General features: G+C 39.3%; 2 protein-coding genes and 1 long non-coding RNA gene across 5 annotated transcripts in view; 2 read left to right on the forward strand and 1 right to left on the reverse strand.

Annotated features, from left to right (window-relative positions):
• NDUFC2 (NADH:ubiquinone oxidoreductase subunit C2) overlaps positions 1 to 16,438 on the forward strand; it is a 108,902-nt gene that overhangs the window by 58,639 nt on the left and 33,825 nt on the right. The gene's annotated exons all lie outside the window — the stretch shown is intronic.
• On the reverse strand, positions 1,579 to 7,981 carry LOC141563212 (uncharacterized). The gene is made up of 3 exons (XR_012488371.1): positions 7,894 to 7,981; positions 7,508 to 7,671; positions 1,579 to 1,959 (listed from the first exon to the last, which is right to left on the reverse strand). It is a non-coding gene; the product is annotated as an uncharacterized LOC141563212 (long non-coding RNA).
• On the forward strand, positions 7,524 to 14,709 carry KCTD14 (potassium channel tetramerization domain containing 14). 3 transcript variants are annotated; one of them, XM_074303981.1, is made up of 2 exons: positions 7,524 to 7,688; positions 13,976 to 14,709. In XM_074303981.1, exons 1-2 carry the CDS (start codon positions 7,635 to 7,637, stop codon positions 14,645 to 14,647), a joined length of 726 nt encoding a protein of 241 aa, XP_074160082.1. In that variant the 5' UTR covers positions 7,524 to 7,634; the 3' UTR covers positions 14,648 to 14,709. The 3 variants fall into 3 exon arrangements, with proteins under 3 accessions (XP_074160082.1, XP_074160083.1, XP_074160084.1); XM_074303982.1 differs by lacking the exon at positions 7,524 to 7,688 and adding an exon at positions 7,977 to 8,208; XM_074303983.1 differs by lacking the exon at positions 7,524 to 7,688 and adding an exon at positions 7,977 to 8,181.

Genomic DNA, 16,438 nt, shown 5'->3' on the forward strand with positions numbered 1-16,438 from the left:
ACTGGGCCAGTTCACAACTCCACCAACAATGTATTGATGTCCCAGTTTTCCCACATCCCCTCCAACATTTATCATTATCTTTTCTTGTCATCTTAGCCAATCTGAGAGGTATGTAGTGGTACCTCAGAGTTGTCTTCATTTGCATCTCTCTGAGCAGAATTGATTTAGAGCATTTTTTCATGACTCTAAATGGAAAAAACAACTTTCTTAATAATTAGTGTCTCCAAGAATGCAATGGGCTGTCCCTATACTGAAGTTTCTTAAACTGTAGGTCATGATCTCTATGGAGTCTTGTAACTGAATGTGGGGGTTGTGAAATTACAAATTATTATTAATAAATGTTTGGTTTGCATACCTATTTTATATACCTCTACATCTGGGGTCACATAAAAAATTTCTCAGGCAAAAAGGGATCGCAAGTGGAAAGTTTGGGAAGTCTTGTGTCCCATACCAACAGTCTTTGAGCAGAAGCTAAATTACCATGAATAAGGTATGTGGTAGAAAGGATCCTTGTTGAACTATGATTTGACCTATTTGGCCTCTGCAAGTTCCTGCTAACTGTAATATTCAATGTTTCTTCTTTTCCTGCTTTTACCTAGGGTTAGAGATAGAGCTGAAGAAAGAGAAGCTTTGTTGATTGTTGTGGGAATACCCTATGGCCAGGATCACAAAGATTCCTGTGTCTGAGCTGGCCAGACCAGTCAGTAAGATTAGCTCGTCGATAGGATGAGTTTGCATTGTCTGGACTATGAGGGAAGGTTGCCACAGGCAACCTGTTAATAGAAAGCCAGCTTCAACAAAAGAGTCTTTCTCTAAGAACCCCAAGATGCTGTATCTTGGCAGTGACCCACTACCCTGGTTAGGAGGAGGGCGAGACGTTTCCCTATGGGAATAATATAGATCCTATTTCTATCACATTTTAAGGTTTACAAAAATGCTTTCTTCTCAATGGCCCTAGAGGATAAATAATGCAAGAGGAGTTATAATCCTTGTTTTATGCATGAGGAAAGTATGGTTCAGAGACGATCAATGATTTTTAGGTTACTCCAGATTGCAATTCTTCACGTATTTCATCAGTGGGCTTGCTTTCTATCAAGTCAGGCTTCCACTCCTGCAGTGCAGGCCAATTCAGCAAGCATCCATTAGGTAGCTAGGTGGTGCAGCTGATAGGACAATATTGGACTTCCAAATGGGAATAACTGAATTGAAATCCTACCTCCAACATTTATTTATCTATGTGACCAGGACAAATTACTGACTCGCTGTCAGCTTCTATGTCCTTATGTGCAAAATGAGAATAATAAGCACCTACTTCTTAGGGTTATTGTGAGTCTAAAATGAGCTTATATTTGCAAAATACTTTGCAAAACTTAAAGCGTCATACAAATGTTGTTTATATATATATATATATATATATATATACATATATATATATATATATATATATATATATATATATATATATATACATATATATATATATATATATATATATATATATATATATATATATATATATATATATATATATGCTGGATGACAATACACAAACATAAAAGAAATCAGGCCCTTGTCTTTAGAAAACTTACATTTTATTCAGGGATATAGCATGTCAACAAATAAGTAAATACAAGATGATTTAGGGAAGATCACATTATTCCTGTTTTTTCATCCTTTGTTTTTGAAGAAGACCAAAGACTTTATGAGGTGATGGTTTGATTTGTGCATGACTTAAGTGAAGCAAAGCTGCACAAAGTTGTCAGACTCATTATCTCTTCCAGTCACTGAAGTTCAGAGGCAAAATAGAAGTCAAGATGTCTGGTGATGGCATGGGATGCAGTGGATGACCTTGGCATCTGCGATGTCCGACTAAGCTCTAAGCATTCCACAGCACCTGCTTCAGCCACCTTCATGGCAACTGGAAATAATTGTTTTCATCTGTCCATTCCACCAGGGAAGCTAAGTGGCATAGTGGATAGAATAATAAATTTTTTATAGAGTGACTAGCAATTCAGTTTGGGAGCTAAAACAAAAACAAATTAATTTTCCATTCCTCTGAAAGAGAGCTTGTATAATTCTCTCATTTTCCATGTCATACATGTGTAAACATTTTTGTGATCATAGAATTCAGGATTAGAAGGAGCCTTTATGGTCTCTTAGTCAAACCCTCTCATTTTATAGATGAGGAAACTGAGGCAGCAAGTAATAAAACCAGGATTTGTGTCCAAATCATAACTAGAAGGAGCTATAGGGGCTATTAGTCAACTCCTCTCATTTTGCAGATGGGGAAACAAGACCAGAGTAGACTTGCCCAAGATCACAAGGTAGTTACTTCTGGAGATCCAATTTGAACCCAGGCTCTGTCTCTGGAGCCAGGACTCACTGTATTCTACTGCCTACTAAGAGGTCATCTAGTCTAAGCCCTGCATTTGACAAATGAGAAAACTCAGGCTCAGTCTCCAAACCCATCATTTAGTCCTCACTTTTCCCAAGAAACCCCATGGAATCATTTTAAAAGTCTAAAAATGGCACTTAAATCCTGGTGGAAGCCATTCAAACCTCAACATCACAAGCAACTGACCTTTTTTCACCCTGAAGAGGAACTAGTGTGGCTTCCAGTCGGTGATTCAACATTAGAATGTTTCATTGTATGTTTAACAAACTTGGCTGAGTTATAATAAGCCCTACTGTTTCCTTCTAAACCCAATTTTTCTTGTGCAGCAAGATAACTGTATGGATATGTATACATATATTGGATTTAACAAATAGTTTAACATGTATTGGAATACCTGCCATCTGGGGAGGAGGTGGAGGAAGGAGAAGAAAATTTGGAACAGAAGGTTTTCCAAGGGTCAATGTTGTAAAAATACCCATGCACATGTTTTGTCAATAAAAAAGCTATAATAAAAATAAAACAAAATAAAATAATTGTACATGTATAACCTATATTGGATTGCTTGCCATCTTGAGGAGGAGATATGAAGGGAGGAAAATTTGGAACTCTTTTTTATTTATTATGACTTTTTATTGACAGAACATATGCATGGGTAATTTTTTACAACATTGTCCCTTGCACTCACTTCTGTTCTGACTTTTCCCTTCCCTCCCTCCACCTCCTCCCCTAGATGGCAGGCAGTCTTATACATGTTAAATATATTATAATATATCCTAGATACAATATATGTGTGCAGAACCATACAGTTCTGTAACATGCCTTCCTGGCAGTTACAATTACTAGTCTGCCCTAGGCCCAACAGAGTACCTTTGACCACTGACCTTTGCAGTGTGAACTCTACCTGGCTCGCCTCCTCTGAGGCCTTCAAAGCTCTCTGGCCACGATCTCTTGAATCTATAGCTTAATAACAGGTAGCACGCTCAAGAACATCCTCGTGTAATCTTAAAAGCCTTTATTATACCTACTCACATAATGCCCTGACTTGATGCTCTGACTTGTTGGTTCCCTAGTGAACGCCTGGTCAGAAGACCCACGTGTTCACTACCAAAATCCTTACCTCTCTGGGCTATCCATCAGCTTGGCTCAGGGAGCCAGGTTAAAGAGAGGGACTGCTGTCTGCAGCGGGCTTTTAAAGGGCCTGTGAGGTCACACACACAGCCAATCAGCGAGAGAGTCGTCACCCATTACAAAGCGATCTCAATATGGCCAAGATCCCACCCACAGGACAGTCCTAATATCCACAGAGATTACTTTTGGGTCACTGGAATCTTTTGTTGCACTGTGGCGCCGCCTACTTAAAGGGCCCTTACAATTCCCTTCTCTTGTTTTGCGGGAACCGCATCCTTACACAGTTCTCTTGTTGCACAAGAAGAATTGGATTCAGAAGGTAAAAATAACCTGTGAAGAAAAACAAAATTCAAGTAGTCCACATTCATTTCCCAGTGTTCCTTCTCTGGGTGTAGCTGATTCTGTCCATCATTGATCAATTGGAACTGAATTAGATCTTCTCTTTGTTGAAGATATCTACTTCCATCAGAATATGTCCTCATACAGTATTGTTGTTGAAGTGTATAATGATTTCCTGGTTCTGCTCATTTCACTCAGCATCAGTTCATGTAAGTCTCTCCAGGCCTTTCTGAAGTCATCCTGCTGGTCATTTGTTACAAAACAATAATCTTCCATAACATTCATATACCACAATTTACCCAACCATTCTCCAATTGATGGGCATCCATTAATTTCCCAGTTTCTGGCCACTATAAAAAGGGCTGCCACAAACATTTTTTGTACATATAGGTCTCTTTCCTTTCTTTAAGATCTTTTTGGGATATAAGCCCAGTAATAGCACTGCTGGTTCAAAGGGTATGCACAGTTTGATAACTTTTTGGGCATAATTCCAGATTTCTCTCCAGTGTGGTTGGATTCGTGGAACTCAATAACATCTTACAAAAATGAATATTGAAAACTATGTTTATATGTAATTGGAAAAATAAAATACTATTGAGAAAAATTCTGACCTGTATTCAAATTCCAGCTCTGATAAATGTACTTGCTGTGTGACCTTGGACAAAGTCATTGAATCTCAGTTAATTCAGAAGTTTGTTTCCATCTTTGGAAAATCAGAATTAATACTACCTGTAATGAGCCAAAACTTGAAACAAGGTACTAAGTGGAATTGAGGAGATAATGGTTAAATCTAGTTTAGCATTGATTTAATCCTACTACAATGATGGTTTCCTAATGAAATAATGATTGGTGTGTACTCAGTGTGGAGCATATAAGCAAGAAGCTCTCAGGGCCAAAAAAAAACAAGTGCACTAGAAGCTCTTGGAGGCTGAGACAGATTCATTCCATCATCCACCTTTGTGGTGGATGGAGGCTGAAGCACAAACCTTTGGATTCAGAGAGAGTCAGAGAGCAGAGAAGGAGGCAGGAGTCAAGCTCTCAGAACCAAGGAGAGAGAGAGGCCTCAAGAAAGCTAACCCGGCCTCAGGAAAGGAGACAAGACTTTGAAAGGGATAATAAAGGATTTGGAATTTAACACCTGGCTGTACTTGTGGTGATTACTGAACTGAAAGGAAGACCAGAGATCTCCAGAAAACCAAACCAGGAAAGAGAACATTACAACTTCCACCCCTATCAACCCTACCACCAACTCAGAATAAAATTCAGTATCTGCCTATCTCTCATCTCCAGCTTTAAATACAAAAGCCTGTTTGGTGGAGATAGCCCTTCATAACCAGGTTCTTCTCCTTTTCTAGTCTGCTTGCCCCTCGCTCCCTACTATATATTCTTTCATCCAATAACACTGGCTTCCAGCTTCCTGTTCCAATAAGACACTCCATCTCTCAACTGTCCTCATTTTCTCCAGCTGTCTCCCATGCCTGGAATGCTCTCCCTCTTCATCTTATTCTCACCTCCACCTCCTGCCTTCCCTGAAGTCCCAGATAAAACACAGGTTTCTTCAGGAAACCTGACCTGAAAGGACTTACATGTGCAAAAATGTTTCTGTCAGCCCTTTCTTTTTGTAGTGGCAAGAAACTGGAAACTGATAGATGCCCATCAGTTGGGAAATGGCTGAATAAGTTATAGTATGTGAATGTTATGAAATATTATTGTTCTATAAGAAATGATCAGAGGGATGATTTCAGAAAGGCCTGGAGAGACTTACATGAACTGATGCTGAGTGAAGTGAGTATAATCAAGAGAACATTGTAGAGCAACAAGATTATATAATGATCAATTCTGACAGATGAGGCTCTTTTCAACAGTGATGTGATTCAGGCCTGTTCCAATGGATTTGTGATGGAAATAGCCATTTGCACCCAGAGAGAGGACTGCGGGGACTGAGTGTGGATCACAGCGCAATGTTTTCATTTTTGTCGTTTGCTTGCATTTTGTTTGCTTTCTCATTTTTTCCCCTTTTTGATCTAATTTTTCTTGTGCAGCATAATTGTGAATGTATATATAGAAGAATTACATGTTTAACATGTATTGGATTGCTTGCCAGCTGAAAGGAGTGGAGGGGGAGGGAGAAAAGAAAATTTGGAACATAGGCCTTTGCAGGAGTGGGTATGGAGGAATATCTATGCATAAATTTTGAAAATGGAGGGCTTTGAAAAAAAATAAATTTCAATTAAAAATATATAAAAAGAAAAAAGAAATTATAATTTTTTTTGCAATTTTGTAATAAAGTTATAAGGCTAATTTATTTATTGCAGAATGGTTTAGTTATTTACACCATGTTCATATGACTATAAGATATTAGTATTGAAAATAGACCCCTGAAGTCATCTAGTTCAGGTCTCTCATTTTCCAGGTGAGGACCTGGTCTCCTAATTCTCAGTTAAATGCTTTATCTATTATATCATACTTCCATTATGCTATTACATAAAGAGAAGCAGATAAAATTATGGATATTTATAACATTTGAAGAAAGAACAATAGATAACAATGGGCTTGATTTCAGGCCCAGCACTCTATCCTCTATGCCATTACTAATTCAGAAGAACATGATGAGGATTAGTAATAGCTTGACATGTGACTTCTCTCAGAAAACATTAATCAACTGTTTGCATGTTCTCCCTCCCATTAGATTGTGAGCTCCTGCCAAGGCAGGGTCTGTGTTTTATCTTTCTTCCTATTCCCCAGTGTTTAGCACAGTGCCTGGCACATGGTAGGTGCTAAATAAATGTTAATTGGCGCTATCAATTGAGACCTATGCTACAAATGCAAACCTAGGCTCCCAAGATCATAGACTTAGAGCTGGATCACAGATTTATGTAACTGCAACTCAAGAGATTGAAATTGCTCTAACTCACACAGGAAATGGATGACAAAGCTCAAAGTAGAACCCAGAATCTCCCTCTTCAAATCCAGACAGTTTCCCAGGGTATGGAACTCCATATCGTGACTCCGGACAAGTACCCATCAATCTTTCCTCGTCTGTAAATGGGCATAGATAATCTGTGCACTCTACCTCACAGGGCTGCTGAGAGGTAGCATTTTTGTAAAAGCCCATGTGCTCTGTCTTTGGGAGGCAACAGTACTAGGCCCACAGCTGCGGTGCTCGGGCTGGAAACAGGGCGGCCCCCACATCTCTGGGGCCATGGCTAAATAACTTTAAAAAGTTTGAACTCTAAAACAGGTATCTGAGAGGTGTGCGCTTTATAAACTTTAAAGAGCAGGGGGAAAGCCAGTAGTTAAAGTACCAACATTTAAAAACGGTAAGGAGGCCACAAGACGTAGCGCTGGAAGGAACTTTGGAACCTTTTCTACCCGCCCTTTTTACGGAGGAGGATGACAGGCAGAAGACAGACATTCGTTCAAGGTCATAGAGCCAAGCCTCGGACGTAAAGCCTCCGATTTCGGCCCCCACACCTTACCTAGCCTACCCAGCCCCAGGAGCAGCAGCCAAGGGGCCTTCCTCAGCCTTTACTCCCGGAGGCTCCAGACTCGAAGGCCCGGCCTGCAGAACTGCTTCCTCCTCCAGTCTCCTCCCCTAAACTGCACCCCGCTTCACCTGGCCAGGCTGGGCCCCGCCCCTCTCACCTGGTCCGGCTGGGCTGGGCAGCCGCGGCCGCACCATCCGCAGCTGGCGGAGCTTGTCCACGCAGTACAGGTGCCAAGTAGTCCGGTTCAGCCCGCGCCCAGTCTGGGGCCTTTCCAGGGAAAAGGAATGAGTCTGATGGCCGAGCCTCGAGCCCCGGGGAAGCCTGCGGTGTTACAGACGGTGAGCTCAGCTAGCGGAGAGGGTCTGGGGGCTTTGCCAGTTCTCTCTCCAGCCTGTACCCTAGTCTCCCCTTGCCCCGGGCTTCGGGACGTTCCCTCACACCTTGGCTTTTGGCCACCCCTCTGTTCTCCCCCCGCCCCCACTCACGTGTGCTCCCTGCCAACCCCTCTCTCCCCCGCACCTGCACGCACGGATTCCCACGCACCTCGCCCGCACACAGCCACAACTACTTGATTGAGCACACTTGCCGCCCTGCGCAGTTACTCTACCCTTCTAGCGCACGGGCACGAACCCTCCGCGCTCCCCGCCCGTTCCTGAAATCTTTTACCAACCTGTTCAGAATAGACCCAACCTAAGGAGTGTTGCGCTCTCCGGAAAAAGCAGATCCCGACTCCCCATCCTCTCCCCGCCGGGCTCAGAGAGGCCCGGCCAACCAGTCCATGGCTTTGGCCCTTTGAGTTCCCCAGGCTCTCTGGCTCGTTCGCACCTGAAAGTAAGGAAATGGCTCAAAGTACTTTGTGTAAGTACTGTAGGAAGCCTCTCAGTGAAATGCCAAAGAGCAAAATTTTCACTCTTTTGAAAAGGGGAAATAATGGCATGAGATTTGCACTATGCATTCAGTTTTTTATCACAGTGTTCCTTTATGTTTTGTAGTCTGAATTTTACCAGAGTATCTACTACTTAGCAGCGTTCCCTTCTCTTTGGCTATGGAACGTTTTAAATGATGTTGATAAAATTTCTCTTGTTAATCTTGTGGAAGAGATTGGACTAAATCATAGTATTGTTAGGTATATTTGGCAGTGGTTTAATGGTGGGACCCATAAAAAAGTCATTAGAGATTTACGAATAATTTGGAAAGTCCCCAGTAGAGTGTTTGAAGAATATGTGCCTGGCTTTATACTTTCACATTATTTGGATAAAAGCATACATAATATCACCATCAAATTCACCAAAAACTCAAAGCTAGATGGGATGGCTAAAACACTGAATGATAAAGATTTTAAAAGATCTCAATAGGTGAGAACATTGGGCCCATCCAACAAAATGAAACTCAATAGGGATAAAAGGGGATTTAAAAAAAAAAAAAATCAGCTCCTCGAATACAAGACTGGGATGGCATGGATTAACAGCAGATTATCTAAAATAAAACAAATAAATTAAAAAAAAAAAAACCCAAATCACCAGGATCTATTGTGAAAGCTCATTGTGAGTCAACAGTGTGATCTAACAGAGATCTAGTGCCCACAAATAGAAGTGATCATCCTATTGTACTCTGCCCTGATCAGGCCACTGTGGAGTATTAATTCTGGGCACCACATTTTAGAGAGGACATTGCTAAGCTTGAGAGGTGGGGAATCATGAAAATAAAGGACTAATTAATAGAAAAGGGGATTTTGTCTACAGATGAGAAGATCCAGAGAAACATGACTGTTGATTATATTTGGGTATTGAAGGATTATCATGTGAAAAACAATAGCTAATAAAAATAATGAAAACTAGCATTTTAAAGTGCTCACTAAGTGCCAGGCACTGGCTAAACACTTTCCAATTGATCCTTTCAACCACCCAGAGAGGTAGATATTATCCCATTTTACAATTGAAGAAACTGAGGTGAATATGAGGCTTGTTCACATGCATACTGTTGAGTGCCTGAGGTTCTGTTTGAACTCATGTTTCCCAGGCCTCCCTGAACCTACTGCCTGGTCAATCATCAAGATCATCATGACTGTCCATTCTGGCTTTTGTCTTGCTACAGATGACTCTGGAAGAAAAAATGAGGCAGTATGCTTTGTGTAATTCTGTCTCACTTAAATTTAGTTCACAAATGAATCTAGACACCACCCTGTGATAGCATTGGTCCTCTTGGAAATGAAGGACAAGTGTGGATTGTTGGACCTGCAGTGAGAAGTATCTGAGTTTGAATCTTGCCTCAGATGCCATAGCTGTGTTTAAATAATTCCTTTAATTTCTCTGGGTCTTAGTTTCATCATCTGCAAAAACGAAGGGTTTGGACTGGATGATCTCTTAAGTTTCTTTCCAGTTCAAACATTCTATGATTTTAAAATGTGACTTCAATGTGTGTTCCAGTTTCACCCATCTACTTCATATAGGGGATATAATGAATAATAACCCCGCGACAGTGCTTTGAGCTTTGTAATTGAAGGATGTATATGAGGAGCAATGTTCTGATTCTTTTTCTTATTGGTGTTTATTGTTTAAGTGTGTGGCTTGGGAGCCATACTGCCCAATCAAGTACAAAATGGCCATTCAAAGATACTACCCCCTTTTTCTTTTCCTATGCCCTGTGCTAGTTAGGGTTGCCCATGGCAACACAGTTCTCCTGAGCAGTTAGGTTGCTTCTGATTTTTTTAATGCTTTAAAGCATTCTTGGCTAGAGCCTGCAGCAGCTTTTCTACACCCTCCATATGTCCCCTCCTGCTTTGGTTACTTGCAATTTTGAATCTTTTGGAATGGTGAAGAACATCAATTGGTATAGAGAAAATAACTGATGTTCATATAGTGCTTTGAGAAAGTATATATACACATCACTGAAATCATCTAAATAGCCAAGTGAAATATTATTTCAGAGGAACAAATCACAGATCAAGAAAATAGGATATGAGAACAAAGCTATTACTGAGACTGTAGCAGAAATGCATTTCTCTGCATCCTTTCTCTGCTACTTAGCACAAGGATGAAAGTACATTTTAAACTATATGAGCCCTTCATAAAACAAATTTGCAGGATTACAGCATGATACATTTTTGGTGTGGTCGTAGAATAATGGTAGTAGAATAACTAACCATATATAATATTAAGTGGATGAACTTTATAAATGACCTGTTCTTTTGGATATAAATAGCTCTCTATCAGAAGTGTGGATAAGTTGTAATTTAATATATATTTTAAAGGCCTATAATTTCACTGGGATAGGCCCTCCTGCTTTTGTTACATACTTCAAATCCTTCAATTCTTAAAAAAACATGAAGATCTATGACCAAAATTAATCCTGAAGTGAAACTTTTGATAAACTCTTTCTGTATTTAAACCAGTCTTTGGATGATAAGCTCATAGTCTATCAGTGGATCAGTAATAATTATTCACATGTATATAGTACTGTACAGGATTTAAAATGTCATCATCTACAAGAAACTGTTTTCCACCCCCTCTTAACTCCAGAGCTTTCACTCTGTTGATTATTTCCAATTTATCTTGTCATTATCATGTTTATACATATTTCTATGGTAACTCTATTACATTATAAGCTCTTTTGAGGGTAGGGGCTGTCTTTTGCTGCTTTCTATATCCCCAGCAATTAGCACAATGCCTGGTGCATAGTAAGAGCTTAATGATTTAAAGAAAACATTATTCACTAAGGACCTACAAAGTGTCCCCTAAGACTTCTTTTGAAAAATGGAATTTTGGTAGGAATTTAAAAGAACCATGAGGATCAATAGAGCAGAGGAGGGAGATGATTTCAGGCAAAGGGAATAGCTAGAGAATATACCTGAAGCCGAGAGATGCAGGGTCATGTTTTTTGAACATCATGGAGCCAGTGTCACTGAATCAGATTGGAAAGTAACAGAGGGCTTTGCATGCTGAACAGATTCTTATTTGCTCCTAGAGATAATAGGGAGCCATTGGAGTTTATTGAGTAGAGAGGCCCCAGTGAGGGAAAAGCACTTCAGTGGTTGAATAGAAGATGGACTAGAGACTTAATGAGCTGCTGCAATAATCAGGTCATGAGATGAGGAGCACTGGTCCTTGAGTGATGGCAGAGAAGAGAGGAAGGCAGATAATTGCACAGATGAAATCCACAGGCCTTCATAGATTTGGGAAGAGGTAGTGAGGAGTCCCGGGGGTGACTTATGTGTGGTGAGCCTGGGAGGCTGATGTTGGCTTCTACAGTGATAGAGAAGGAAGGAGGACTCAATTTAGCAATGACAAGTTTTATTTGGTCTTGGAACACCTTAAATCCTGGGCCTTTCTTTTGCTTGATCCATTCAGTATTTGTGACATTGCTAGTCACCTCCTTTATTAAACCTGTTTTCTCTTTTAGAACACTTTCCCATTTTTTTTTCCTCCTTTATGTCTTGTGTCTCTGTTTGCTAGCTTATCTCCTAATGGCCTCAGACTTGAATATTCCCCAAAGCTTGGTTCTTGACTCTACACTAAGAGAAATTATTCAAATAAAGACCTAGGACTACTAAAAGTTCACTTTTCACTTGATTCCCAGCAACCCAGGGACCCAGTGACCCAGGAATATAAACAGAGGCACTCAGGCTGGGATCTGGAGGACTAGATTCTGTTCTGGTTTCATACTGTCTTGCAGTGGAGCCTTAAGTGACTCAGTTTGCCTCTGGGTATCTTTTTCCCATACTAATGATTATGGTGCCTGTTCCTAGTTACCACTATCTATCAGTGGTCCTCAAACTTTTTAAATAGGGGCCAGTTCACTGTCCCTCAGACTGTTGGAGGGCCAGACTATAGTAAAAACAAAAACTCACACTCTGTCTCCGCCCCTCAGCCCATTTGCCATAACCCAGCAGGATGCATAAACGTCCTCAGCGGCAGCATCTGGCCCTTGGGTCATAGTTTGAGAACCCCTGAGATTCTAGGTTTATGGTTTATGTATGTATAGTGCTTAAAGGGTAGTAAAGGTTCTTTCTTCATCATATCCCTGTGATATAATTCTTGGAATCACAGAAGTTAATGGGAAAGGACCATACTCTTTCTTATTCTCTTATTCTTATTATGTTATATTATATTATATTTATTATATTCTACATATATCATGTACTCTCTACACCATACATCTTCCAGTTTTTGATGTTAGGCTTCCAGTAAGGAGGAACACATGAATTGTGGCAGAGTGGAAAGAGGTTCTGCAGTCAAGAGAACCTGAGTTCAAATTCTATTTCTGAAATTAACCTGTGTGATCTTAAACCAATCATTTAACTTCTGCCAGCTTCATTTTCCTTATCTGTAAACAAGAGTATACTAGATGGTCTCTGAGGTCCCTTTTGGCTCTAGATTTATGATCCTATGACCTCCCAGGGCACTTAGTTCAGCTTTGTGATAGCCCTCATTGTCAGGAAGCTTCTCCTGCTCAATCTGAATTTCTCTTTGCTACTTCCATCCATTACTTATAAATCTGCTAAGACCAAGTAGAAAAAAATCTATTCCCTCTTTCATGTAACAGTCCTTGAAATACTTGAAGATAGCTATAGATTCTCCTTTGAGTCTTTTCTTCTTCTGGTTAAAATATCCCTAATCCTTTAACTGATCCTTGTAAGACATTATGAACATCCCGATTGTAGAAGGATGAAACTCTGAAAAGGTGTGCTTGACTCAAAAAACAGAGCACTTAAGTTAATTATTTATTTGATTTGAGATAATGGCTCTATATACATATATTTAAATGAGATGATGATATGATGGCTCTCTTCACCATTGGTGCTTGCTGAATATTTGGTGGTGAGGTAATTGTAGGCAAGGATTGGAGGGCTGAGGGAGAAGTGTCAGGGGTTACTTGGCTGCAGGAAGAGGAGGAGAGGAGCTAGAGACTCCATACTCCAGAATCCAGGATACATCTTTGGCAAGCCACTTGGCAGCTTGCCTGCCTCCTTCACTTCTCCCTCTAAAAACCAAGAACTTTGATTGATGCTGTCTCTGACTGATTCTGAGACCCTCCAGGGAGCTAGTCATGACATTATACCTGATCACTCTCCTCTCTTCACACATCAGCTTGTTGATATGTGATACTCAGAATTAAACACAATATTCCAGATGTAGTCTGACTTGGCCAGATTTTATACAGAAGGACTACATAACTACCTGGTTTAGAACAGTGTCTCTCTAAACATAGCTTCAGATTGCATTAATTTTCTTGCTGCCATATCACACTGCTGACTTTCATTGAGCTTCCAGTTCACTAAAACCCCTAGATTTTTTTCAAACCATTTTCTAGTTAACTATATCTCCCCTATATTAACATTTGTGAACTTAATTTTTTGGATATCAAAGTGTAAGATTTTATATCAATTCCTATTACATTTTGTTTTATCCTTCCTAGCTCCTTTTTAAAAAATAAAATCCAATAAATTATGTAATTAAGAATCAGATTAAGTGATTTCCCCAGGATTTCTATACTTTATGTATTCCTAGCTAAAACTTTATACTTGGAATCAATGCTTATTCTGCCACACTATATATTTTGCAGATAAAAGTGTCATGAAATTTTTGGGTATAATCAAGTGCTAATAATCCTTTCTGGTTATCTACAGATGTCACTTGTTGTTGAACTGAATGTGGGAGGTGAGCTGTACACTACCACTGTGGGCACCCTGAAAAAATTCCCTGGCTCCAAGCTGGCAGAAATGTTCAGCACAGCCAAGCCTCCTCGGCCTGATTCCCAAGGCAGAATCTTCATTGACCGACCAGGTACCCATTTTCGACCTATCCTGGAATATCTCCGCAGTGGACAGCTGCCTACACAGAGCATCCCAGAGGTATATAGAGAAGCCCAGTTCTATGAGATCCAACCCCTGGTCAAGCTTCTAGAGGATACACCCCAGATCTTTGGGGAGCAGGTAGCCAGGAAGCAGTTCTTGCTCCGAGTTCCAGGATACAATGAGAACCTTGAGCTCATGATCCGGATCGCCAAAGCAGAAGCTGTGGCAGCTCGATGTTCTGATGTAATGGTATGTGCAGTGCGGACTGAGGAGGATGCCACTCGCTGTCTGGATGCCTTACAGACTCTGGAGACAGACAAGAGATCAGTGGTGAAGTTTGGGCCCTGGAAGGCATCACCAGCCATCACTGACCTATTGGATTGTGTCAAAATGGACATTGAAGCTCAGGGGTACTGTGTGTCTTACCAGCCCTATGCAGTTGAGAAGGGATTCCTAATCAAGACCTTTGATTATTTGTATAAATTCACTTTCACCTGGTGGTGACCTCCTCAGTAGTCTAAGGATTGATACATTTGGCTAGGGGTAGATGCTTATAGAAAAATAAATTATTAAATCATTTAAGTGAAATAAATTAAGAAAGTAAAAATTACAGCATAAACATTTTGAATGTTTTCATGATAAAGGGAAGATAATGTGGTTGGTAATCAGTACTGAATAAATAGGAAAAGTAAGTGACATCTGGACCCCTTTCTGATTTTGTCTGTTAACAATGGGCATACTTTTTCTCTACAAAAAATATATGTATACTCATATGTTCACACACATATGTGTAAATACACACATAAGTATATATATATATATATATGTATGTATATATATATATATATGTATGTATATATATATGTATATATATATATATACATACATATATATATATATATATATACACACACACACACACACACACACACACATATGCATTTTCAAATCATTAGCTATGCTTTCCCCATCTTAACATTTGTAAATTTGATTTTTTGGAAGTAAAAGTAAAAGACTTTACATCCATCCTGATTATACACACACACACACACACACACACAATTCAACAGTATCTATACATATACATACAATATGGTAGGGAAAATGAGGAAGAATTGGATTAGATTGCCAATTCTGTTTTCTTCTAAGAATATGTAATCTAAGGTGCCTTGCACCTCTGATATATTATGATATTTTTAATACTTTTATTTCTTCAGAGAAAGGGTCTATGTGAATGATAAATATAAAACATGGAAATTCTTATATTGCTAGCCTTTTTTAAGGCTAGTACAGTAAAAAGAGAATTTCTCTTGTTTAGCTTTATTTTTTTTCCTATGTAAAAAGACTGCTGAAAGCTTGTTAATTGCGCCCCTTTTTCCTGGAGCAAAGCATGTCTCACTTTGCCAATAGTATAGAATCAATACTACCTCTATGAATGGCCAGTTAGGTTCCAGCTCAGAAATATTCTCTTTGGTTGTAAAAAATAGAAAGTTGCAAGGATGTTAGAGCAACAGGTAATAAGAATGATGACACATTTCCCAAACCATTTGTTTGATCTAGAAGCCATATCAAAAAAGGATTCCTTGGAAAATCATTGTCTTGAATGTGAAGCAAAGCCCCAAAGTAAAGCAATATTTTTCTTATCTTAATGAAAATTCTAAAATTTTTAAATAATGTGTTGGTAATGGCAGTTATAAGTCTACAATTTTTTTTTAAATTTCTGCACCCTAAAAAGTAAATAGTTCTAGTTCAAAAGAACTGATTTCTTACTCATGGTACTATTAACTGTAGAGTTTTAAGGAATAAAATTGATAAAGGACAGAGATTTAGAGATTTTTCTCTGCTCACAGTGATTATACAATAGGGTTGTTTATGGTATGTTACTATTTAGTAATTGTGGCTGGTTTTGGGAGGGTCATTCATAAATTTTGTTTTATTGGTTTTCTTTTGATAATTTAAAAAATATAAATAGTTGGATTATTGGTAACAATAATGATAACAATGGCTATTTAGTATATAAGATATATAAAGTTCTTTCCTCAAAACCACAAGAGATAGCACAATTTGATGGATGTAGAAGAAATGGGCTTTAATCCTGGCTCTAAGTACTCTGTGTCACCTTGAAGTCACATAACCTGTCAAATCTACTTCTTCATCTATAAAATAAGAATACCTCCTTCAAAAGGTTGTTATAATAATAACTCATAGCTCTTTAAAAGTTTCAAAGTATTGTTCTAGCAATGCTGGAAAAGCAACATGGTGTAATAAAGTGCTGGTCTTGAAATTGGGAAAACC

Source organism: Sminthopsis crassicaudata, chromosome 3 (genome assembly GCF_048593235.1).
Source record: "Sminthopsis crassicaudata isolate SCR6 chromosome 3, ASM4859323v1, whole genome shotgun sequence".
Classification (NCBI taxonomy): domain Eukaryota; kingdom Metazoa; phylum Chordata; class Mammalia; order Dasyuromorphia; family Dasyuridae; genus Sminthopsis; species Sminthopsis crassicaudata.

Bases quoted from the DNA above. Each gene is read 5' to 3' on its own strand.
- KCTD14 (XM_074303981.1), top strand. From the start codon at position 7,635: ATGAGTCTGATGGCCGAGCCTCGAGCCCCGGGGAAGCCTGCGGTGTTA. The intron at 7,689-13,975 runs GTGAGCTCAGCT...GGTTATCTACAG, and splicing joins AGCCTGCGGTGTTACAGACG to ATGTCACTTGTTGTTGAACT.